This window comes from Cynocephalus volans, chromosome 3 (assembly GCF_027409185.1).
Source record: "Cynocephalus volans isolate mCynVol1 chromosome 3, mCynVol1.pri, whole genome shotgun sequence".
Classification (NCBI taxonomy): domain Eukaryota; kingdom Metazoa; phylum Chordata; class Mammalia; order Dermoptera; family Cynocephalidae; genus Cynocephalus; species Cynocephalus volans.
Genome location: NC_084462.1, coordinates 129,224,408 through 129,251,310, shown reverse-complemented (window position 1 = coordinate 129,251,310; position 26,903 = coordinate 129,224,408). Strand labels below are relative to the sequence as shown.

Sequence of the window (26,903 nt, the reverse complement as noted above, 5' to 3'; positions counted from 1 at the left end):
TGTTATTTACATATAGGAAAAATTGTTTATGACCATTAAGTTGGCAGCAGTCACAGACACATCAACCTATTATGCTAACAATGACTTATACATACTTCAAAAACTCCAAAATATATCTAACTTTTTATTTTCTTAACCCTCAACATAACTTTTAATAAACCTTGTTTTATTCAATAAAATTTCATAATCTAGTCAAAATGATATTGAACAGAGGTTCTTTTTTAATAATTTTTATAACCTATATAAGAATGTACTCAGTATATAATAAGTGATATTCTCTTATTTACAAATTTTAAATCGATAATCACAAACCACAGCAACGATTATTCAAGTGCATTTAGTATTACGAGAGTTCTCTGGTAAGTTCATCTTGAGTAGTCTGATCATGCATCAGATTTCAGTCTATCTTGGTTAAGATCATGTGGTAACATTTCCATGTCAAATACGTAATGAATGTACTTATAGATCTCCTCAGCCTTTTGAATAGTTACTTGTGCATTCATGGAGATTTCTTGAAGTGAGCTGAAAAATAAATTAGACATAATCATTACACTAGAACTTCTGACTTTTATAAAATTTAATACTCTTACTTTAAAAACACCAAACACAATAACCTTGAGAAAATCATCTCTTCCTAAGCATTATACATCCAGTTGGTACATCTTTAGCATTAATTTAAAGAAAACAAAAAATGTTTCCCTTTAAAAATCATCTGCAATAACAATGATTTCACCATCTGCAATGGACTGAATGTGCCTTCCCAAAATTCTTAAGTTGAAACCCTAATCCCAATGTGATGTTATTTGGAGGTGGGGCCTTTGGGAGATAATTAGATCATAAGAGTAGAGCCCTCATGAGAAGAGGCCAGAGAGCTAGCTAGCTCAGTTTCCACTCTGTGAGGATAGAAAAGTCAACAGTCTGCAGTCCAGAAGAGAGCCCTTGCCAGAATTCATCCTGATCTCAGACTTACAACCTCCAGAACTGTAAGAATTAATTTCTGTTGTTTGTAAGCCACACAGTTTATGGTATTTAGTTATAGCAACCCAAGCTAAGGGGCCTTTAATTTATATGAACCTGTGTTCTAAAATCTCCCTTTTCGAGCAATATAACGATTAAAAAAAACTAGTAAAATTCTCAACTTGAATATTTTTCTAGTTACAAACTGAACAGCCCAAGAAAGTTAGAATGCGAGGTCAAATGTAACTACTGTTTATTGTCTTTCTCTCCAAAGAACTCTAAGCTCCTGGAAGGCAATGTCTACATCTTTTTTCTTTCCATTTTTTGGTCCATTAATGTCCTCAGCTTAAAGCAGTAACTGATATATGTTGGCGGGCAAAAAAAATCTTTATTGATTAAAATAATCCTAACAGTTATTATACCTCTTAATTTTTTGAAAATTCTAAAATTCGGTGAAATGCTTGTAAGAATCATTTAAAAGTAATCATTTAAGATTATTATTAAAGCAGACATACCTGTTAGCCATCTTTTTCACAGATGAAAACTGATGACACATATTTAATGCAGTTATATAACTTACATTGGGAATACTTAAATAAAACTGAAGTGCCTCACATTTACTACTATTCTCCACTATTGGAACATGAATACCAACATTCTTCCTTTGTTCCACTAAAGACAAGTCCTTTAGCAAATCTGCAGTTTCTTCTTGGCAGGAACTGAAAAGAATTCGGATCCCAGCGCCAATTAAGGTAGTCAGCAGGCTGTTGTAGCTCTTTGTTCTCCTGAACATCTTTGATGTGTCTCCTAAATAATTCATATGTAGGAAAATGCAAACTTCAGTAACTAATATTAAGTAGAATCGTTAATATACTTTATATTATTAAATCCCAATATCTATACCATTGAGCAAATTAGTGACACATTCTGCTATTGAGAAATCCTACAGCTAAAGTTTTAATGTGATTCTCAAATATCAGAGAGAAAATAGGGAGAACTATCGTTATGAGTGGCTTGAACTGGAATCAACAAAGGAAGGTGAACAGTAAGGGAAAGCTTATGTGCCTAGATAATTGATTCCTGAAGGCCAAGACCATGTTACTCTACTCATCTCCATGATTTTTTCCATTCTAGAACTGATGAAGGGATCATTAAGTTTAGATTTAAGTGGTATAAAATTACCTTATGTATTTATTCCAAAGAGTAGCAAATGACCTGCACACCCACTTTAATGTCATCTTGCTATTAATCATCTTCCCTACCGGTCCCATTCATTTTCTTTTCCATATTCTACTTACATACTTTTTTTGGCATTCCCCATTATGCTGCCCTTACCCGCCCCCCAAAGGTGCTTTTCCATAACTTTTGCCATGTTACTTACCTCTCTATTCCAAATATTTCCTTTATCCCTCAATTTTCAAATTTAAAAAAAAAGGGTTACTGAAAGATAAAGTGACTTATCCAAGATTACCTTGTTCACCAGTGACAGCATGGGAATGAAAAAGTTGCCCAATTCAAAACCCAATGTTTTATATAACCTACTCTATTTCCTTTTATGTATAATTTTTCAATTCCTCCATATTGGCTTTCACCTACATGATTTCACTTAATCCTTACAAGATGACTAGACAAGTATATTATCAATCTCTCAGAGGTAGTGATTTGTCAATGCGTGCATCTTCTAATCCCACAGCCTATGATCTTTTCACTATTCTCAGGCCTCCCCATACAATTAAATAATTACCACAGAAATCCCCTAACTGAAGTTTCAATTCTGCATTTCCAAATTCATCCTAAGCACCCTTTTCAGTGACCCACTGAGAATGCATCTTAACGTGTTCAAAATTGAACCAGCTCCCTCTGCTCCTCAAATCTACTGCTTCTCTTTTATTCATAATTGCAATAAACAGCACCACCACCTAACTGCCCAGTAACCAAGAAGTTGGTCAACTCAGAGTAATTCTCAACTCCTCCCACCAACTTCTACTAGTCCTGACTCCTAAACAGCCCCTGAATCCTATTTCTCTTCACCATTGCTGCCTTATTTCAGGCCCTCATCCTTTCTGGGGTTCCTGAAAAAGTGTTATGATTGGTTTACTTGCCTTCAATTTCTCACCCCTCAGTTCTCCTAAGCTATATTTAAATACAATGACTAATGAAAAACATTACGGCATTATGAAAATGTGAAATGACATTCACAAGCAAGGTATTTATGTTTTAAGTTTCCCAAATCCTGACAGTAGAAGAACAAAATAAGTAACAGTCAAGTTCCTTTATAAGTTATATAAACAAAGACATTGTAAAATACAAACCTGTTTTTTCTCTGTCCTTTTCCACAATCACACATATTCTTTCAAACATGTTCTGCAGGTGCTGGATCTGCTCAATGAGCTTGTTCTTATTGATACTATTTAACATGTCAGACTGAGACCTCCTTTCCACCACCATGCGGTTACTCACTATGTAATCACAGCCATTAAGAGGACAAACCTCTACTTGTAACCCATGAATTCTTCTTAGGGAAGAAATTACTTCTAAACCAGAAGCAATTTCACGACTACCTACAAGAACACAGGTTCTTTTTCCTTCCTGTGGAAGTCTGAGAGAAGTATGCATCCCAGCCAAATGTGGTCGTGAACTGGAACAGTATGCCGCTGAAGTGCTAGAATCCTCCAGAGCACTACCAACCTGGAAAAGTAGAAAACATTGATTGCAATCAGGTTAAATATATATTAGCGCAATAAACTTCTCACACCTCAAGTTGATTTTCTTTACTCTTTTTTTCTTCCTTCAACAGGACCAAAGTAACTGCAGGAAAGGAACAAATAACTATTCGAAATAATAACTCAAAAATATTGTAAAGCTACAATTAACAACAAAAGCTAATAGGAGGATGTAAAGAAATAGGAGAAAGTCTCAAAATGAACAGAAAAGAAATGTGTTAAAAAGGAAAATTGTCATAATTTTTAGCCTAGAGAAAAAAACAAATCAACGGTTAAATAGCAACCTTACAGAAGATTAGAGTTAACTTTGAAGAATATGGAAACTAGATAAGATATTATTGAAAAATAACTGGGAGATTAGATAACTAGAAAATGCTTCTTGCTGAAAACAACTAAACCTGCTAAATAACATGTTTTAAAAAAAAAATTTAAAGATATGTAACTGGGCTGACAAAGTAAGGAATACACAGAGACAAAAAAAAAATTAAAGTGAGAATGCTATAGGTTAATTAAGTGAACAAATTCAGGTTTCTTTTGCAAAGTATCTGCCAAATCTGATTTACTATGAGCTTGTCTTCTGACAGAGGCATAGGACATGGGAAACATGCATAGTGCTAGATGCCTGAAACCCTGCCCAAAAAATGATTAAACATTCGCTGTCAGAGCAAATAAAAAATAAATCTACTCCATAAAAGCAGAAAAGAAAAAACAGTTCTCAATCTTGACATCTGGTAGAGGGGAGAAAAAATCCTCTCAGAATCAGTATATACATACTGGCCCTCCATCCCTCATGTGGGTTTGTTGCCAGAATACACAATACCTATGTGGTCCACAAAAACCTCGAAAAAAATAATTACTAAGTGCTCTTAGGAAAGAAGTGCAAATGGCCCTTATGAGCCATATGAATGTATGGAACTATATGAAAAGATGTTTTCAACTTTGCTACAAGAAAAATGCAAGTTTAAAACTATACAGAAATACCATTTCTCACTAGATTGACAACATTCTCTGATAATGAGGCTCTGGAGGAATCAAACCCTTTTACATTTCTGGTAGTTACAAAAAATGGTATAAATCCTATGAAAAAGTTAGCGATATCTGGCAACATTACATATGCATTTACCTTTTACAGCCAACTCTATTTCTCATAATTCATCCCAAAGCTACACTGCCAAGATATAAAACATGCACGTGGCTAATTGCTATAGGACTATTTTTCAGAATAAAAGATCAGAAATAACCCAGATATGCATCAATGTGGAACTGTTGAATAAATTACGACATAATCATACAATGAAGGAGTATGCAGCTATAAAGAGTAATGAGGAATGTATATCTATGTGTTACTGTAAAGTGTACATCCTAATGTACTAGGACACATTTTTAAGTGAAAAAGCAAGGTGGAGAAAAGTGTGTAATGTATGCTACTATTTAGGTAAGGGAGATTAAAAATATAAATGCATTTAGTTATATATTTCAAAAATATAAAAACAAACCAAAATACATATTTTAAAAGTTTTTACCTTTGTACAAGGGAAGAAACAGGTGAAGGGCACAAAAGTAGAAGCTAGACTTCTTTGAATATATTTTGTTTATTTCAATTTGGAATCATGTAAATATGGTACATAATTATAAAACAAAATTGAAAAGAATCTGTAAAAATAAAACTAACCTTAATATATATCCAGTTGATGAAATAATCAGAGAGAACTAATACAAATAAGTTGTAAAGAATTACAAATTCTTTAGACAAAATGAACTGCCACAAAAAATCTTAAACTGTTTTCAGTAACAATATTATTGATGATAACAATGGTACAGTTATTCTGAAACTGTTATTATGTGATTTGGGGGATAAGGCAAAATAATTACATAATATGTTAATTCTATTATTCCCTATATTATCAAGAACCATGATTCTACACATAGGAAAAAGGATATAAAGATACAAAATTAATTGATGACAGTGATGGCACCAGGATGGCAGAAGAGATGATCCCTGCTGTCACTCCTCCCCCACTCCCAAGAGATCAATTTATTACTATTAAAACACAAAAACTGCTGTCCTGAAACTACTGAAACTCAGGCAAAGAGGAGAAGTGACACTCTGAGTCCATGAAGCCATGGAAGGTCAAGGCAAGCAGTAGAAGGAATCACTCTGATCAGTCCCAGTCCCAGCTGATTCCTGGCATGGCACAGTACAGCACACAGAGCACATACCAGTGCACAGAGCAGCCACCTGGAGATAGCAAAGCCAGCAGCACCCTTTGCATGAAGCTACCTGGAGTCTGCAAGGGAGAAGGTTGCCATGAAAACAGGCAAAACAAAAACAAAAACAAAAAACCCTTATGAGTGCCACATTCCATTTCCCATGCCAGCAAAGCTACTTGTATGTTTTCCCTGTGCCCACATAGGAGGGATAGGCCATAGCCAACAGGAGGAAAAAAATCACTTTGAAGAATCCCATCTCCCACCTTCAAGACCAGCGTAGCATTGTACACTGAGAGGGCCACAGTACCTGCTGTCTCAGAGGTGAAAGGAGAGAGTAGGAGGTGGGTACCTGATTTGCTCAGAGGTCTGAGAGTCTTCAAGGGGGAATCATGTGGGGACTGACCCAGAGGAAATGTCTGGAGTGCTGGAAGAATGGCTGAACCACAAGGGGTGCACCAGGATTCATCACTGACAGCTGATCTACCTCCCAATGGCATGGGCACTACACAGTGAGAATGGTTACTATGATAGGACTGCATAGGGCGTAGTTTGTGGGAAAGACTCAGTCCTGGGCCAGATTTTCCACATAGCTAAGTTGGGTTTGCCTCAGTAAGGCAGCAATTTAGCTCAGCTACATGTGCAAGTTCTGCTCTCTGAAGGAAGTCTTCCCCCAATCTGGCAATTAGCCACAGAACAGCAAATAAGGAAGGTAATTATATAATATAATATAGGGATATAATAAAGAGATAAGTTCAACAAGACAATATAACCATTCTAAATAGACATGCATCTGACACCACAGCACCCAGATTCATAAAGCAAATACTATTAAACCTAATGGGAGAGGGGCTGGTCAGTTAGCTCAATCAGTTAGAGAGAGGTCCTAATAACACCAAGGTCAATGATTCAGATCCCCATACTAGCCAGGTGCCAAAAACAAAAAAGTGGTTAGATCTAATGGGAGAAATAAACTCCAATACAGTAATAGTTGGGGGCTTTCAGCAAAGGACAGATCATCTAGACAGACACTTAACCAAAAAACATCAAAGTTAATCTCCACTCTAGGCTAACTGGACCCAACAGACCTTTATAGAACATTTCTTCCAAGAGCTACAGAATACACATTCTTCTCAGCAGCACATGGAACATTCTCTAGAGTATAGTATATGTTAGGTCAAAAAACAAGTCCCAACAAATTTTAAAAAGTTAAAATCATGCTAACTATCTTGTCCAACCACAACAGAATAAACCTAGAAATCAATAACAGGATACTGTACAAATACATGGAAATTAAACAATATGCTCCTAAACAACTGAGTCAAAGAAGAAATAAAAAGGAAATTCAAAAATTCCTGGAGACAAATGAAAATGAAAACACAACATACCAGAATCTATAGGATATATAGCAAAAGCAGTTCCAAGAGGGAAGTTTACAGCAATAAATGCCTACATCAAGAAAGTACGATGACGTAAAATAAACAACCTAATGTTACAACTCAATAAACTGGAAAAACAAGAACCAAACCAAAAATCAGTAGGATAGAAATAACAAAGATGAGAACCGAAATAAATGAATTGCAGGTTTTAAAATGATACAAAAGATTGATAAAACAAAGGTTGTTTTTTTCAAAAGATAATCAAAATCAATAATCCTTTAGCTACACTAACAAAAAAAGAGAGAAGACTCAAATAAAATCAGAAATGAAAAAGGAAACATTACAACTGATACCACAGAAATATAAAGGATCATGAGAGCTTACTACAAACAACTATATGCTAACAAACTGGAAAACCTAGGAGAAATGGATAAATTCCTAGACACATAAAATTACCAAAGTTGAAATGAGAAATTAGAAAACCTAAGCAGACCAAAAATGAGTAATGAGATTGAAGCAGTAATAAAAATTCTCCCAATAAAGAAAACCCCAGGACCACATGGCTGCACTGCCAAATTCTACCAAACATTTAAATAAGAACTATTACCAATCCTTCTCAAACTCTTCCAAAAAATTAAAGAGGACGGAATACTTCTAAACTCATTCTACAAGGTCAACATTACCCTTATTCCAAAAACCAGAAAAAGACACAACAACAAAAGAAAACTACAGACCAACATCCCTAATGAACATAGATGTGAAAATCCTCAACAAAATTCTAGTAAACCACATCCAACGACACATTAAACAGATCATTCACCATGATCAAGTGGAATTCATCCCAGGGATGCAAGGATGGTTCAACATACGTGAATCAATAAATGTGATACATCACATCAACATAATTAAGAAACATCATATCATCATTTCAATAAACACAGAAAAAGCATTTGATAAAACCCAACACCCTTCATCATAAACATACTCAACAAATTAGGTAAACAAGAAATGTAACCTCAACACAATAAAGGCCATAATACAACAAGGCCATAGCTAACATCATGCTGAACAGACAAAAGTGAAACTTTTTCCCTCTAAGATCCAGAACAAGACAAGGATGCCTACTTTCCCCTCTCTTATCCAATACAGTATTTGAAGTTCTAGCCAGCACAATACGGCAAGAGAAGGAATAAAGGGCATTTAAATAGGAAAGGAGGAAGTCAAACTATCCATATTTGCAGATGACATGATCATATATATAGAAAACTCCAAAGACTCTACCAAAAAATTACTAGAACTAATAAATGAATTCAGTAAAGTGGCAGTATACAAAATCAACACTCAAAAACGTGTTCCTATACACCAATAACAAAATGTCTGAAGATGAAATAAAGAAAGTAATACCATTCATAATAGCTACCCCCAAAAAAGAAAAAATAAATACTTAGGAGTAAATTTAACCAAGGAGGCGAAAGCCTTCTACAGTGAAAACCATAAAGCGAAAGACCCTTATAGCGAAAGGAATCTCAAACAAAAAGACCAAAATTGAAGGAATCTCACTACTTCACTTCAAAATATACTATAAAGCTTTTAGTAACCAAAACAGCATGGTACTGGCATAAAAACAGACAAATGGACCAATGGAACAGAATAGAGAGCCTAGAAATAAACCCACACATTTATAGCCAACTGATTTTCAATATCGGAACCAAAGATATACATCAGAGAAAAAACAACCTCTTCAATAAATGATGCTGGGATATCCACGTGCAGAAGATTGAAACTAGACCCCTCTCATCACGCACAAAAACCAACTCAAAAGAGATTAAGAACCTAAATTTAAGATCCAAAACTATGAAACTACTAGAAGAAAACATAGGGGAAATGCCACAAGAAATTGGAGAGGGCAGCACTTTTTTGAGCAAGACTACAAAGGCATAGGCAACTACAGCAAAAACAGACAAATGGGACTACGTCAAACTAAAAAGCTTCTGCACAACATAGGACACAATCAACAAAGTGATGAGACAGACAATCTACAGAATGAGAGAATGTGTTTGTAAACTACACATGAGATGGGCTAATATCCAGAGTATATAAGAAACTCAAACTACTCAACAGCAAAAAAAAAAAAAAAAAAAAAAAAAAATTAGAAAATGGGCAGAGGGGGCTGGCCCATGGCTCACTTGGGAGAGTGTGGTGCTGATAACACCAAGGCCGCAGGTTTGGATCCCTATATAGGGATGGCCGTTTAGCTCACTTGGGAGAGCGTGGAGCTGACAACACTAAGTCAAGAGTTAAGATCCCCTTACCACTCATCTTTTTAAAAAAAAATAAGCGGAGGACCTGACCAGACATTTCTCAAAAGACATACAAATGGCAAACAGGCACATCAAAAAATGCTCAACATCACTAATCATCAGGGAAATGCAAATTAAAACAATAATGAGATATCTTCTCACTTTAGTTAGAATGGCTAACTAGAAAAATAGAAAATTACAAATGCTGGAGAGGATGTAGAGAAAAGGGAACTTTTATACACCGCTGGTGGGAATGTAAATTCATATAGCCATTATGGAAAACAGTATGGAAGTTCCTCAAAAAACTAAAAATAAAACTACCTTATGGCCCAGCAATCCCATTCCTGGATATATACCCAAAGGAAAAAAATCAATATATTAAAGAGACACCTGCACTCCCATGTTCAGTGTCACACTATTCACAATAGTCAAGAAATGGAATCAACATAAATGCCCATCATTAGATGAATAGATTAAAACACTGTGGTATATGTACACAATAGAATACTATTTAGCTATTTAAAAAAAAGAAATCCTGTCATTAGTAGCAAAATGGATGAAATTAGAGACCATCCTGTTAAGTGAAGGAAGCCCGGCACACAATCTCACTCATATATGGAATCTTAAAAAAAAGAAAAAGAAACATAGTTCTCACAGAAGTTGAGAGTAGCATAATGGTTACCAGAGCCTGGGACAGGAAGGCAGGGGTAGGGTAGGTGGGAGTGGTGGATTAATATGTACAAAGCTCTAGGCAGATAGGAAAAATAAGTTCTGGTGTTCTAGGGTGACATAATATAGCTAATATTACTATATTGTATATTTCTAAATAGCTAGAAAAGAGGATCTTGACTGGAATCACCACAAAGTGTTCAAGTGATGTTTATGCTATCCACCCTAAGTGAATGATTGTACAGTATATGCATGTATTGAAACATACCAAATCCCACAAAAATGTACAATTGATTTTTTTTAAAGATATAAAATTTTAAAAATTAAGTGAAAACCCAAAACTCCCAAATTTGAAGTATCAGCATGAACTCATGATGTATTTTGGCATGCATGTGCATTTGTGTGTGTGCATGCATGTGTGAAATACATATATGTTTCCTTGCTCTGGCCACTAAAAAGGCCTAGAAACAATAACCTATCCAGTATCAAGGAGCACCAAAATTCATTTCCCCCTAAGAAGAACCAGGGAAACTTGAAATAGCTGCTTCCTGGTCTAAGGTAGGAAATGTTCAAGGTAGCTTGGCATATCTTACCATCCCATACAGCAAAGAAGATGAGCACCCCCAAGCACTCAGAATATAGTGTCTACATACCACATTTTCCACTAAAAGGAACAAGGTAACCTGCAGAAATAACTGCCTCTAGGACTGGGACAGAATATGTAAAAATGAGCCTGGAGTGTCTTGTGAAATTATATAACAAAGAAGCTAACAAAGACTGTTAGGGTCACGTAAAAGCACACAGGAGCCGCGCTGAAGAAGGTCTCATTGGCCAAAGTTGGGACAATTTGAGCAGTAGAAAACAAACAAACAAACAAACAAACCCCAAAAACCTACAAAGTGTTAAATATATCAGGTATGTTTAAATCCATGAGTTTATAAAGTTAAAAAAAACAAAAAAACTGTTGTAGGATGCTATAAATAAACGTATTGTTCTAATAGTGATAAATAAAGGGAAAGAACGTAGCATTTAACCTCCTTTTCCCATACAAACTATACTACTGGGTAACCAAATAGTAGTGAGAGAAAAGATTCAAATGACTAAAATCAGAAATGAAAGAGGGGACATTGCTATAGACTTTACAGAACTAAAAAGGATTATATGAGAATACAATGAACTAACTGTATGCCAACATTGGATAATGTAAAAGATATAGACAAATCCCTAGAAATACATAAGCTAAGGGAATGACTCAAAAATAAACAGAAAATCTGAATAAACCTAAAACAAGTGAGGAGATTAAATCAGTAATCAAAAACCTCCCAATGAAGTAAAACCCAGGAACAGATGGCTTCACTGATGAGTTCTATCAAACATTTAAAGAAGAATTGGGCTGGCCAGTTATCCAAACTGGTTAGAGTGCAGTGTTATAACACCAAGGTCAATCCTTTTCAAAATTTTTCCAAAATTGAAGAGGGGGGAAGATTCCTTAATTTATTCTATGAGATCAGCATTACTCTAATACTGAAGGCAGACAAAGATACTACAAGAAAAGAGAATTGCAAACCATTACACACATTATGAAAATATATGCAAAAATCCTCAACAAAATAATAGAAAATCAAATTCAACAGCCTTCTAAAAAGATTATTCCCTATGACCAAGTGAGATTTATCCCAGGAATGCAAGAGTGATTCAGCATATGAAAATCAGTAATATGTCACATCAATAGAATGAAGGGAAAAAACACACGATCATCTCCATTGATGCAGAAAAAGCATCTGAAAAAATCCAACACTCTTTCATGATAAAAATACTTAAAACTAAGCATAGAAGGGAACTTCCACAACATGAGTATGGCCATATATGAACAACCTACAGCTAATATCATACAGCTTTTCTAAGATCAGAACAAGACAAGGATGCCCACTTTTGCCATTTCCATTCAACACAAGACTGGAAGTTCTAGCCAGAGCTATTACGCAAGGAAAACAAAACAAAACAAGACATCCAAATTGGAAATTAAGAAGTAACTACCTCTATTCACAGGTGTCATGATCTCACATATAGAGCATTCTAAAGAATCCCTCAAAAAATTATTAGAACTAATAAATTCAGCAAAGTTGCAAGATACACAATCAACAGATAAGAATCAATTTTACTTCCGTACACTAGCAACGAACAATCCAAAAAGGATATTGAGAAAATAATTCTATTTATAATAACATCAAAAAGAATAAAACATGTAGGAATAAATTTAACCAAGGACGGGCAAGACGGTACACTGAAAACTGCAAGACACTGGTGAAAAAAATTAAAGTCCAAAATAAATGAAAAGACATACCATGTTCATGGATAGGAACTTAATATTTTTGAGATGAAAATATTACCCAAAGGGATCTACAGATTCAATGCAACCCCTTTCAAAACTCCAAAAGCATATTTTTCAGAAATGGAAAAACTCATACTCAAATTCATATGGTATTTCAAGAGACTCTGAATATCCAAAACAGTCTTTAGAAAGAACAAAGTTGGCAGCTCAGACTTCCCAACTTCAAAACTTACTGCAAAGCTGCAGTAATCAAAACACTATGGTATGGGCATAAGGACAAGCATAAAAACCAATGGAATAGTATTGAGAGTCCAGAAATATACCTTCACATTTACAGTCAACTAATTTTCAACAAGGATTTCAAGACCCTCAATGTGGAAAGAACAAGTCTCTTCAATAATGGTGCTGGAAAAACTAGATAGGCACCTGCCAAAAAAAAAGCTGAATTTTACTTTATACCATATATAAAAATTAACTTGAAATAAATCAAAGACCAAAATTTAAGAGCTAAGACTATAAAACTCTTACAAGAAAACATAGAGGCAAATCTTTATGACTTTGGATTTAGCAAGAAGTTCTCTTCCCATCCTCTTGTCCCTTCCTCAGTAATACATTGCTTTTGTTACTTGGTGCTTGCTAACCTGATGGGAGGGAGCACTAGGAATGTGGGGCAAGAGGTATTTTTTGTCGTCCTGGTTCAGCCTTACTCTCAGGCAGGACCTGTGTCCCTAGATCCCATGGGCGGGAACTTAATGATCCTGCCCTCCCTCCCAGTGGTTGGAGTTCTCTAATAGTCCAGGTCTAAGATGAGAGTAGAGGAGTACTCTCTCAGGTGTAGAGGTTTTTTTTTTTTTTTTTTTTTTTCTTGTTCCTTTCTCCGATCTGCAGTCTTCACCTAAGCACTGAGGGCTATAATGTTTGCTGCTCTTCCCCCAGTGGCTTAAAGCTTTTTGTTCCATAGGAGAAATGGGGGGAAGGAACCAGATGGGGCTCAGTGCCTTTTCCACAGTAACTGTTGATCACTTCCCCAAGGTCTGCATCAGGAAGGTCTCCTCTGATTCTGTCTTTCTAGTGAACATCTGATGAGTCTGTGGAGAGGAGCCCATGAATGGTTGCAAATTCCCCTTGTGTTTGCAACTCCCAGAGGTTCTAAACTGTCATGCTCGTCCACTGCCTCTTGCAGTTCATCAAAATTTTAGCTGAATTCTTCTCACCAGATTTTATGTTGTCTAGGGACTGCCCCAAATCAACCAGTCTCGTTGGAGGTGCCTATCTTTCCTCAGATATTAGCCAAATTGGTTGCCCTACAATCTCAGCTCTCTAATGGTTTCAATAAAACTTATTTTATAGATTATCTGGCTTTTTGTTGTTATTGTTGTAAGGATGACAGCAACATTCTTTCCATCTTTCTCCATCCTAAACGAATACAGATGTCCTCATCACTCAGAAATAATCTTTAAAATATATTTAAAGTGCTGGTCAGTTAGTTCAGTTGGTTAGAGCATGATGTTGTAACACCAAGGTCAAGGGTTTGGATCCCCATACCATCCAGCTGCCAAAGAATATATAAATGAACAAAATAAAATAAAATACATTTAACATTTAATTTCAAAAAACAAAAAATAAATGTAAAGAAGAAAGGAAATGGCCATTAAAGAACTGGAAGAAAATATTGGAAATACTTAATTATCTTAGAGTAGAATATGGCTTTCTAAACACGAAACTGAATTCAGGACATTTAGGAAAAAAATTGGGACTGCATAAAAAAGTTATATTTTCATATGGCAAAAAACACTAAAAAAAAAAAAACCCAAAAAGGCATATGACAGAGGACAAGGAATACTGATTGCAATATACATGACAAAGCAAATGTTACCATTTTTAACATATGAAGGTAAGGTTTTTGACAGGACATTATTTGACAGACACGTATTTTCTATCTTTTCAAATTTACCTCAAATTCTTTCCCCTCCTCATTTCAAGTGAGAAGAATCATGCTATATGGAATTGTATTAGGTAATCGAAGAAGATTAAGACACATTTCTGTTAATATGTACTTATCCTTTTTCACAGTCCTCAAAGTATTACTAGCTCATATCTATTTTTCAGTTAAGCAGAAATGTTCTTTAAAATGATAGTGCTGGGCCGGGCCCGTGGCGCACTTGGTAGAGTGCTGCGCTGGCAGCGTGGCGACGCTCCCGCCCGCGGGTTCGGATCCTATATAGGACTGACCGGTGCACTCACTGGCTGAGTGCTGGTCACGAAAAAACGACAAAAAAAAAAAAAAAAAAAAGTTAAAAATTTTTTTAAAAAAATAAATAAATAAAAAATAAAATAAAATAAAATAAAATGATAGTGCTTACTCATTTTCAAATTATTGTGTATACGTTACCTAACCTGCTCCTTGGGATTACTATATCTTTATACTATAGATAAAGATATTGTAATCCCAGGAAACTGAATACTTTCTTCTTTCCTAATCAACTGTAAAGACTTAGTCAATTTTTTCCTAATTATATTTCCTCAAGAAATATAACTTTGTGCATAAAACAAAAGCCAGGGACAATTTAAAACTGGAAATACACATTTGAAGTCTATTATGTGAACAGTGTGGAGCATGTTGCTAAGGCAGAGTGGAGTGAAACATCCTGGGAATAAAAGGGAAATAGAAGCAAAGAGCAGAATGGTGATTACCAAGAGCTAGGAAGGGTGGGGAATAGAACAGGGAGAGGTTGGGGAGATGATGGTCAAAAGATGCAAAATTTCAGTTAGATAGGAAGAATAAGTTCAAGGGATCCACTGTACAACATGGTGACTATAATTAATAAGAATGTGTTGCATTCTTGAAAATTACTGAGAACAGATTTTAAGAGTTCTCAGCACAGAAAATGATAAAAGTATGTCAGGTAATGCATAAGTTAGTTAGCTTGATCTAGCCCTTCCACAATGTATACAAACATTCTCAGATACACAATAAATATATATCATTTTTGTCAATTAAAAAATTTAATTTTTTTTTTAAAGTCTGTTTCAGTCTCACACTTAAATGATAGTCAAACATATGAATCGATGTTTACAGTTACGGGGTTCCTATTACTATGACTTTAACCCCTTACTCTAACTATAAATTCTGAAAAACTAAAAATGATTTTAGTGATTCTTTCAGTAACAGCAAGATGAGAAGGTGAAACTGGACTATTAAGCAGCCATTCTGGAAAGAAATGGAAACTTAAAGGAAGGAAACTATATGGTGCCCTGAAACTCCTTTCCCCAATAAAGAGATAAGAGTTACATACCTGAAGCCTATGGGGAAAAAGAAAAGTTAATCTGTGAACTAGTTCTGAGCACATAATTTCTGTTAATTTCTTCTTGAAGAAAGTCCTATTTTCCTAAATACTTTTAATCAAATTATCCAGTTTCCTTACAGAATATTAAGAAAACTATTAAGACATTTAAAAATTAAAACCTAAATATCCTATGAACTGCTCACATAATTCAGTGTACTGTTTTCTTGTTTGAAGAAATTTTCCTCAAATTTTTTTGCTAATTTTTCTTTGACCTAATAATTTAATACAAAACACACACCAAAAACAAAAACAAAACTTTTGGTAAACATATGAGCCTTTTTTCTTTCATTGATTCATACCTTCAGCTGCACTGGAAATTTTCTACAGTCTTTCTGTGAATCAAAAGTAGTTAGTGGTGGTAAGGTAGTTTCAACTTTATTATGGCTCTGAGGTTTGGAGCCTGAGACTTCAGAAATCATATTCTTTAAATTAAATTGTGTCTGTTGTCTCTGCTTTGGTGATCGATTATCTATTGGATTACATCGAACCTTTGGCTGCAATGCAGACACAGAAGGCATTAAGTTCAAACAACGGTCCTGTTGTTTGTTCTTGTTAACAGTGCTTGGGTTAACCCCAATATTGGAATCTTTTTCATCATTCACATTGTCTTCCTCCTCACTTGAATCATCTGGTAAAATAATTCTGGAAAATTTCGTTTTTGAATGTGCACAATTTTGTTTCATCTTCATTTGCTTTAGCATTACTGCACGTCGGGTTTTATATTTTTTACTCCCATTTGCAAAGCAGCCTTCAGTTATTAAGTTAAAATCAACACAAACTTCATCACTTGATTGGCTTTTGCAAGACTCTTCTTCATCAACACAAAAACTGTCCTCTAAATAGTTTTCATCTTGTTCGGGAATCTACAATAAAAACACAAATAAGAATATTTTAAATTTGTTTCATATAATCAGCAGGTATTTAACCTATACTTTTAAGCACATGAAATGTTCATTAATACTTATTTCACCTACTTTATTAATTCAGTCACTTGTTCAACTAACATATATTGAGTACATTCTTTATGGAGGAAAATGGGGAAATCGGGGATAACGAAAAAGAATGATTTACCCTCTAGAAATACACAATCTAGGGTAGGCATCTAGAATAGTAAATAATAACAAAAAATGTGCTAAGTGCTATATAATAAGCACACTGGAAGTGCAGAGATATGAATAACCATACTACCAAAGCTGAATATAGCAATTTATAAAGAACCAAGTCTAATACGAAAATGTTATCCACAAGTAAAACATAATCTGTAATTTTTAGAATATTTTAATGAAAAATTAAATTTTCAAGAGAAATATGACAATGTATGAGAATTAAAAATTTAACTAGTAGATGATAAAATTCTATTTACTTCCATTAAACATTCTCCTAATTGAAAAAAAATTACATAGTACATTCTAATTAGCTCAAATCAAAGAAAGAATAATGTGATCAAATTAGAACTAAAAGGGATCTTGAGAATTCATTTAGTCCACCCTCCTGACTCTGGTCAGAAATTATCCCAAATAGCTCTGATAGCCCAGTTTCAGAAACAAAATGGAGGTTTGATTAACAAGAACATATTTCAGCATTACCATCAGGAAATTCTCCACTATATTTTTATAGTTCATACCTGTGAAAAAATGTTTATGTTGTCATGTTTCTTATGGACCATTTTGTACTTATTGCTCATCAATGGACTATGCACAGATTTCATGTAAATAGCTCTCATTTCAGAATCTGCATAAAGATAATAAAAATTTAAAATAAAGTAGCAAAATGATTTAAACGAAAACTGGCAAAGTATTTCACTTAGACCTATTCCAAATTTATATGATTTAAACCTTGTGAAAAAATTTTACACCAAAGATACTTAATATAAAATACAAAAGAAAAAAGAAAACAATCAAAAATATACTTTATACTGAAAAATATCTAAAAATAATTAATCAAAAACGCAAAACTAGGAGTTTTGTCTTTGAAATCAGATCATCTAGTTGGGTGATCATGAACAACTCAGTTAAGTTCTGTGTCTTAGCTCTCTCTTTCTTCTAAAAATGAGGATTAGGATGATGTCTTTTCATTCAAAATGCCTGGATATAAAAAGAAGCCTTAGAACTGTACCTAATTTATAGAAGTATTCAGAAGACACAAGACATCCAGGCAGAAAAGAAAACATGTACTAAAAACATTAAAAGCCACAGCCAATAGTAAGTATATTTCATTATTTTCAGTTAAGTAAAAATCAGGAAACATGCAGATTTTACTTATGCCTATCATTTTTAGAAGTTATAAATATAGCAAAGGGCACTTACAATATGATACGTGAAAACAAAGATAATGTAAACTTCTGAGTACTTTTTAAAAAAACATTTAAATCATACATACTCTGTCTAAAATGGGGTTTCAGATCTCTCTACTCTCCATCCAAACTGCTCCATCTGCAGCCTTCCTACAACTACACCAGATAACAACAACTACATCCCTCCTGTTGGCTCAAGCCCACTGATTCTCTTTTGTTTTCTAAGCCACCAGAAAATCCTGTCAGCTTTATGTCTCCAGACTCCAATCTTTCTCACCCTCCTCAGTGCTATCATTTTGGCAGAAGCCATTATCATTCCTTGGTTGGAATACTGCAATAGCCTCCTAACTGGTTTCTTTCCAACTCTGTTCCCTTATAGGCCATTCTCAACACAGAAGCTAGAGAGAGTCCACTAAAACATGTCAGATCATGATCTGGCTGCTCACTATCTCTGATCTCACTTCTGTCTACTTCCCTTCTCCCTCATTTCAGTCACAATGCTGCTCCTTGAACGTGCAAGGCAGTCTTGTATCAGGGCCTTTGCACTGACTGTTATCTTTATATCAAAATTCTTCTACTAGATTATACTGTAAACCTGCAAAAGCCACTTCTGTTCATGATATCAAGGGCATAAAATTCTACTCTGAAAATCCTATCAGTATCAAGGACATAGTCCTGAGAACTTTGTCTTTAAACCATTTTAAATCATATGAGACTGCAAGAGCAGAATAAATGCTAAGAGCCGTGAAAGGTCAGAATACTGTGAGCCAATCAGAATATTTCTCACTTCCGTTACAGCCAGTATGATGAACACCTGCTCAAGCATTGTTTGAATTTCCTGAAAGAGCAGATCTCCCTTACTCTTAGTTAGTTTTAAGAATCCATATCAGTAAACCCCACTTCTAGTCTTTGATCAAAAGTCACCTTCTCAGTGTGGCCTACTTCTCATCACCTTATTTAAAATTGCAACTTGTCCATTATTAATACCTTTGACCCCTGCCACTCCAAATCCTTCTTACCCTGTTCAACTTCTTCATTTTTCTGTACATTTTTCATCTTACAATATGCTAAATCACTTAGTTAATATGCATATTGTCTGTGTCCTTCCATTCAACTGCAAGATTCATAAGAAGGGATTTTTGTCCACTTTGTTAACTGACATATCTTTCTCAAGTGCTGTACATTGTACCAGGCACCTAGTGGGCACTAAACACTTCTTTTGTTTGTTTGGTTTTTGGTGGCTGGCCAGCAAGGGGATCTGAAACCTTGACCTTGGTGTTAGAAGGTGGCACTATACCCAACTGAGCTAACCAGCCAGCCCCTTTCTTTTCTGTTTGTTTAATTTCTTTAGTTTTTTGGAGGCTGGCTAGTACAGAGATCCGAACATTTGACCTTGGTGTTACAAGGCGGTGCTCTACCCAACCAAGCTAACTGGCCAGCCCCAAACACATCTTAAATGAATATTTCACACTTCAGCCACCAAGGTAAAAAATATTTGAATTAGCAGAAACCTATAAATAGCCAAGTCTAAAATAAAGCAACTATTACAGAACTTGAATGAAAATGATCAAATAATATTTTGCACATACCAAATTTAATCCCAGTTAAAATCTAGTTTCTTTGGAAACTGATTAAAATATCTAAATATAAACACATTAAAAACACTGAAAAATTTTTCTAAAAAGCATCACTATAACATTTACCATTTATAGCCTGGAAAGGTTGAGTCTCATCATTTAAGAAGTCAAGTAATGAGGAATCTTGTTCATTTTCTGACTCATCATTTTCATCCGATGAAACACATTCTGCATCTTCTTCGGAAAGTTCTGCTTCATCATCTAAAAACTTCCTAGCTACATGCTGAAACGAATTAGAAAACATGATGATAAGGCCGAGCCCGTGGCGCACTCGGGAGAGTGCGGCGCTGGGAGCGCGGCGACGCTCCAGCAGCGGGTTCAGATCCTATATAGGAATGGCCGGTGCACTAGTGCCGGTCACGAAAAAGACAAATAAATAAATAAATAAATAAAGAATGAACACTTAAAAATATCAGTTGCTTAAAAAAAAAAAAAAAAAGAAAACATGATGATACCCTTGAGAAAATCATTTTCTTTCATAATTGGAAATAGTTCTGGAAAACGGATTTCCTGTCAATGATTTTAAGATTAAAAATAATAAAAATAGAAAACTGCAAGAAGAAATGATAAAGTAACATATCTACTTAAAATTTCTCCTGATAATTCTAAGTAAAATAAAGTAGAAGTTGGCATTCAGCTTGCTGAATGTTTCTTAGTAAGCAAAAAGTCGCCTCAGTCTTCCAACTTACTAATGTTGGTCAGGAAAAACACTGCACCACAAAAGGACTGACCAAAAGGGAAAGGTGCTGAGAAATCTTTTTCAAATATTTGAATATTGGACAGAAATAAAAACAATATAATGACTGTATAACAAATATTCTAAAACTTAGATTTCTGTCTCTATTTTCTTCAGTTTGAGCCATAAATTCTCAATACACTTAGGTTTTTTCATTTAGTCATTCAAAATACAACACTGAAAGATAAAGTATGAAAACAAAAATAACAAATTTTGAGATTTTGATCCCTATAAAGAAACAAAACTGTGCCAGTTATTTTTTAAAATAGTTTTTTCTATAAAGAAAATGTATAGAGAAATCTACTTTGATGTAAAAGATAATAATCTTTACTAATAACATATATACATAATAAAGAAACTAAAAAAAAATTACCTTTAGGTGACTCTGTCTCTTTTTGACTTTGATGCCTTCTCTGGAATTCTTGTTACAACTCCTGAAGTCTTCTAATTGAGGATTTGGTTTGTGAAAATTCTCACTTTCATCACTAGATGATAATTCTGACTATAATAATTCAACAAATTCTTACATAAGAAAAAATATTGAATTGTTTTATCTTAGCGAATTTCTCAAGGATTATTGCTTTTATTTTCATTTTAAATATTTGGCCCAATACTTTCTTCTTAGAAAAACAAAATTACTCACAACTCAGAGCCATACTATAAATACATAATATTTAAGAATTTTAAAACCAATAAGGTATGTATACTAAATGTTAAAATTCTAAATTAGACAATACAAGTAATATTAGTATATGTAGTCATTCAATTTAGTACTTCAGCAAATATATTTGATCACAATTTGCATTTTTAGTTTAACACTGTTTTCTTTAGAAGACCTTCAAGGGCTTCACAAAAATTCATTAAGTCTGTAAATTAGGACATGGGAATCATTCCAAACATACAGGAATCCATTCAAACCAAGAAATCCAATATAACAACAACAAATTTTGACCATGAGGCCTACCAAAACATCTCTCACAGAATAATATAAAACCAATCAAAAGAATCAAAATAATTTAACAGATAATTTCAGTTTAAAAAGGATTAATCATCAGCATTATCAATATTTTATTTCACTTCTGATAAGCTGATCTGACATTCTAGTTAAGGTAGCAAGCTAAAGCAATTTTTCTAGTCAAGTTTTATATGCATATACAAGGTTAATATGAACTGGTTGGATTTTTAATTACAGATGGTCCCTGTCTTATGATGGATCAACGTAACAATTTTTCAACTTTACGGTGGTGCAAAAGCGATATGCATTCAGTAAAAACTGTACTTTGAGTACCCATATAACCATTCTGTTTTTCACTTTCAGTACAGTATTCAATGAATTGCATGAGCTATTCAATATTCAACACTTTATTTTAAAATAGGCTTTGCATTAGATGATTATGCCCAACTGTAGGCTAGTATTAAGTGTTCTGAGCATGTTTAAGGTTGGCGAGGCTAAGCTATGATTGTTAGGTGTATTAAATGAATTTCAACTTAAAATATTTTCAAGTTATGATGGGTTTATTGGCTCATAATCTCACCGTAAGTAGAGAAGCATCTGTAATTTTGCACTACTTATTCTAGATTGTATTAGAGAATTAAAACACATAAGATTTGCTAGTCTCAAAATTAGCTATCAGTTATAAGCTGATAATAAATGAGTATCATTAGCCTTAGGACCTGCCCACCTACCCAAACTTCAGATTCACAGTCATCAATACCTGCCCGACATGTCACTTTATCATTTGACAAGAACCTCAAACTCAGACATGTTCAACACTGAACTTGCCATCTCTTTCTTTTCTTCCCTAAATTTGTGACACACCTGCCAAATAGCCCAAGCCAAAAACCAGAGAGTCATCCCAGGCCCCTTCCTTCCCTTCTTTCAAACCCATTCAGTAATCAAATGAAAGAATCGGACATCCAAAAACTGATCCAGATTTTTCCCCAATTTTATTTCCTGGAACTCTTTTGTCTTTACAATCTAATAACAGAAATGCCGCTTCCACCATTGGGTCATTCTTTATGCTGTTCATTCATTCTTCTGACAATGCTTTCCCTTCTCCCTTCTTTTGTCTAAGTGCCACATACACTTTAAGATTTAACTACAGTATTACCTTCAAGAAACTTGCCCAAACTCCCAAAATCTAGGCTAAGGGTTTCTTATCACTCAACTTAAAAAAGTATACTGAAATTATCTGTTTACTTAACTATATCTCCTATTAGAATATAGGTGACATTAGCATCAAAATATGTTCTTGGGCTGGCCAGTTAGCTCAGTTGGTTAGAGCATGGTGCTGATAACACTAAGGTCCAGAGTTTGATCCGTGTACCAGCCAGTCCTCCCAAAAAAAGGTTAAAAAAAGATATGTTCTTTATAGTATCTCCAGCATTTTACAAAGTAGAAACATAGTAAGTACTTAATGAACAATGCTGAACTGCTGAAGTGTACTAACAAAAATAGGGTGGTTTTTAAAGAAAGTGTAAAGTTAATATTTATACTCACTATGCTTAGAAAAGTTTACAGTGAATATATCTGAAAACAGAAGATAGAAATTCCAATCACACAGGATGTAATATCAATTTTTCTGTTAACCATATACCTGAAAGATCAAATATATCTATACTTATCTGTACACACATATTTCCTGTAATATTTATCCAAAGGAGTTTGGATTACTATACATTATCTATTACTTACTTACTCTGTTCATAGGAACCCTGCGCTTTTTGACAGGATGAAGTGGAGAATCAACTTCACTATTTTTCTGATCCTATATAAAGTAAATAAATAAATAGAAAAGTAAAAGAAAGCAAAAAGTCTTCAAGGAACAAAAATAGCTTTTATATGATTACATTATTGTGATTACATTATTGTGAATGACTCACCTCAGGGGATTTTAAAACATTTCCTTTCGGTTTTTTATGTTTTCTTCGGAAAATCTCATCATCTTCACTTTCATTACTTGCTAATAATTGTTCATCTATAATTTATTTTTAAAAATAATAAATTTGATCAATAGACTTAAGTTTACCCAATCATAACAATCTGTTTAATGGATGGCTATAATAAAAATTATTTCTGGCAATCTCAACATTTATTCACTTCCAAAAAATATAGTTTTTCAGAACTTTGGCCAAAAAATCAACATGGGAAAAGACAGAAAAATGAAAGTGCCAATCAGGAAAATAAGAGACAATAGCTTTTGCTAATATACACATATTTGAATAAGGTTCAATTTTATAAATTAACTGAAATGAGGTCAAAAGAAGGCAAAATGTAACTTTATTAGTGAATGGTTCTAGAATTCACCTTTAAAATTTACTGTAGTCTTTCTGCCCTGTGTATCTTATTTTCTTTCTCATTGAAGGAGTTAAAGCATGAAAATGCAGGCTACAAAACAATATATGAAAAGATTCTTTTTTTATATATGTGTGTATATATGTATATATAATATAATGTGTGTTTGTGTACAAGCATGAAATAAAAATTGGTAAGATATTCACCAAAATGCTGTAACTAGAACTACAAATTCAGGGGGTGAGGGGAATGTTAAAAACAAAACCGTTGTATATGAAATCAAATGCTTCAAGTTTTCAGTTATTTAACAACAGTTCTAGTTCTGCACTTTAATAAAATTTTGATTGAAGACACCTTTCTGTGTCTTCACAAAACCTTCTATAAGATACCTGTAGTGGTTTTAAAAGACATGTTCACAAACTCTTTGATGCTCCTCCCTTCAGAAGTGGATCATAATTCCTCTCCCCTTGAGTGTGAATGAGACTTACTGACTTGCTTCTAACAAAAGGAAGTGAAGGTGTCTTACTATGAGTCTAGGTTATAAAAAGTATTGAGGCCTCACCCTCACTTTCTCTCTTGCATCACCTGCATGAAAAAGCCAGATGCTATGTTTTAAGGACATATCCATCAACTTTATGGAGAGGTCCATGTGGCAAGAAACTGTTTTAAGAACGTATCAAGCAATGTTATGAAGAGGTCCACGTATCACAACAGTGATGCGAGTGAGCCATCTTAAAAGCAGATCCTCCAAACCAATTCGAGCTTTCAGATAAATGCAGCCCTGGTCAATGTCTTGGCTGCAGCCTCATGAAATATCTTGAACCAGAACCACTCAGCTAAGCCACACGTGAATTCCTGACCCACAGAAACCTTGAGATAATAAATGTTTGTTGCTTAAAGTCATTAAGTTTTGGGAGTAGCTTGCAATACAATGATAAATAAATAATAAAGATTTTGACACCTAGAAATAGGGAGTTGCCATAACAAAAATCTAAACTACAGAAGCAGCTTTGGAATTAGATAGTGGACGGAAGCTGAGAGGACTTTCAAGGAGAGTTTTAGTGAAGGCCTGAAGAACCTCAAAGAAGTTGTTTGTAGGAAGATTAATGGCCACTGAGGAGAAAAGTAAGCAAAATCTCATTGGAAACTGGAGGAAAGTTAATTCTTTACATAGCATCAGAAAGTTTTAGCAACATTGCTGTTAGCACAGAAAGTAGAAAATGTACCTCAGTGAATGAGGTGATCTAGCTAAAGAAATGTCCAGACAAAATGTTTAGGATATCACCTATTGCCTCTTGCTGTTATAGTAAAATGCAAAAGGGGAGAGAGAAACTAAAGAAAGGCCTATTAAACATAAAACTGGGACTTGCTGGTTTTGAAAATTCCCAGCCTTTCTAGGTGGCAAACAGTGCTAAAATTAAGAAATCTTCTAGGCAAAGATCAAATCCAGAGGACTGCCAAGAAAATATTATTATGCTGAGGGTGTAACTATAAATGCTTAAGACCTCATAAAGATCAAATGCAGTGTCTCAAAGTACCATTCAGTCAAACAAAAGGCCCCTTAAATATTTTAAGGATGCTCCTCACATATCCTATCAAACAACAGGCCTTCTAGGGAATGTAAGAAATTATCCCCGAACATCTCAGCAGAAGCCAAATGTAGAGAAGAACTTTTTTCCAAAGTATTTGTGGGCATGATTAGTATCTAATGGAATGAACCCCATAAGATTCACAAGAGATCCACAAAGATTTCTGAGAATTATATTGGAAGAAATGCGGCCAACTGCAACAGAAAGGGATAGAGACAGTACAAACTGAAAAGAGGCCTTTGGAGCCCCAAATTTTAACCAAAAGGAAGCAGGCTGAAAAAGGCCACAGGTGCCACCTGATATTTAAAAAGGACCAAGCATCCAGAGGATGGAGCCAAGAATCATGGAGAATTATTCCCAGGCTTTCAGTCCTAATCAAGGAACTTCCATTCTCAGCTCTGCTAGATTTCAGAAATGCCAATGGACTAGCAATTCTTGTATACTTTCAATCACTCCCTGACTCCTTTTGAACAAGCCATCTTAGGAGATTCTCCTTGACCAGTCAAGCCTTCAGGTGACTGCAACCCCAGTTGAAATCTTGACTATAAACTCGTGAGGAATCCCAAGCCAGAACCACCCAACTAAGCAACTCTTGAATTCCTAACATACAGAAAATATGAGATAAATGTTTGTTATTTTAAGCCACTTAGTTTTTTGGGGTAATATGTTACACAGCAATAGATAATTAATATGAACCCACACAGGAAATTTGTCTCTATACTCTTTGCTAGTAAAACATCTACCCAGACTTGAATGATTCCTTCTTGCAGATAAGCACTGTATAATCCAACTAGTTTTTCTTTTTTCATTACCTCCTAAAGAAACCAGAGTTAAATGCAGGTCTTGTCTATACTAATCAACTCATTTCAGAAGGCTTTCTCTTTAACTGCTTAAGTGGTATTTTAGTGAACTTTTTTTTTTTTTTTACATATAATATGGTAAATGCTACTAAATCCTCTCTTTCAATTAGACGGGAGAAAAAATACTAAGTAAATATTCCCTAATAAATAATTCCCAAATATACATGTGTTCATAATTATATTGCCCATGACTGCACTTAAGCACAATGCTTGAAAAAAAGTTTTAATGCAATCTAACACAAAAATAGAAAAATGATCTCACCATTAACATGGACTTAATATAGAGGTATCAAAGCAAATATTGATGGCTCTCAGACAACATACACTTAGTAAAAATACTTACATTGGAGCACACCCCTCAGCTATGCAGAATGGTCAGGTTTTAAAAATTAAATATACTTCCAGAACTTACTTTAAACATGTTTTCATTTTAAATATAACATAGATAAATCATGCCCTCGATGCTAATGAGAATAACATACCGAACAGATTTACAGAGGAAACTCTCACTTTATCCTATAGCTACTCTTTTTTCCACAACCATAGGAGTAAAAATCTTAAATGGCCTGATATAATAA

General features: G+C 34.4%; 1 protein-coding gene across 1 annotated transcript in view; it reads right to left on the bottom strand.

Moving 5' to 3' along the window:
* Positions 1 to 383: 383 nt before the first annotated feature.
* The window catches only part of LOC134372751 (Fanconi anemia group M protein-like), a 31,026-nt gene continuing 4,506 nt past the window's right edge, over positions 384 to 26,903 (bottom strand). The window contains exons 4-12 of the mRNA XM_063090131.1: positions 23,465 to 23,559; positions 23,281 to 23,349; positions 20,955 to 21,083; positions 19,912 to 20,068; positions 17,540 to 17,646; positions 16,215 to 16,778; positions 3,270 to 3,645; positions 1,473 to 1,764; positions 384 to 522 (exon numbers count right to left, since the gene is read on the bottom strand). Of these exons, the coding sequence (XP_062946201.1) occupies positions 384 to 522; positions 1,473 to 1,764; positions 3,270 to 3,645; positions 16,215 to 16,778; positions 17,540 to 17,646; positions 19,912 to 20,068; positions 20,955 to 21,083; positions 23,281 to 23,349; positions 23,465 to 23,559 (1,928 nt within the window). The remainder of the gene's footprint in view (positions 523 to 1,472; positions 1,765 to 3,269; positions 3,646 to 16,214; positions 16,779 to 17,539; positions 17,647 to 19,911; positions 20,069 to 20,954; positions 21,084 to 23,280; positions 23,350 to 23,464; positions 23,560 to 26,903) is intronic.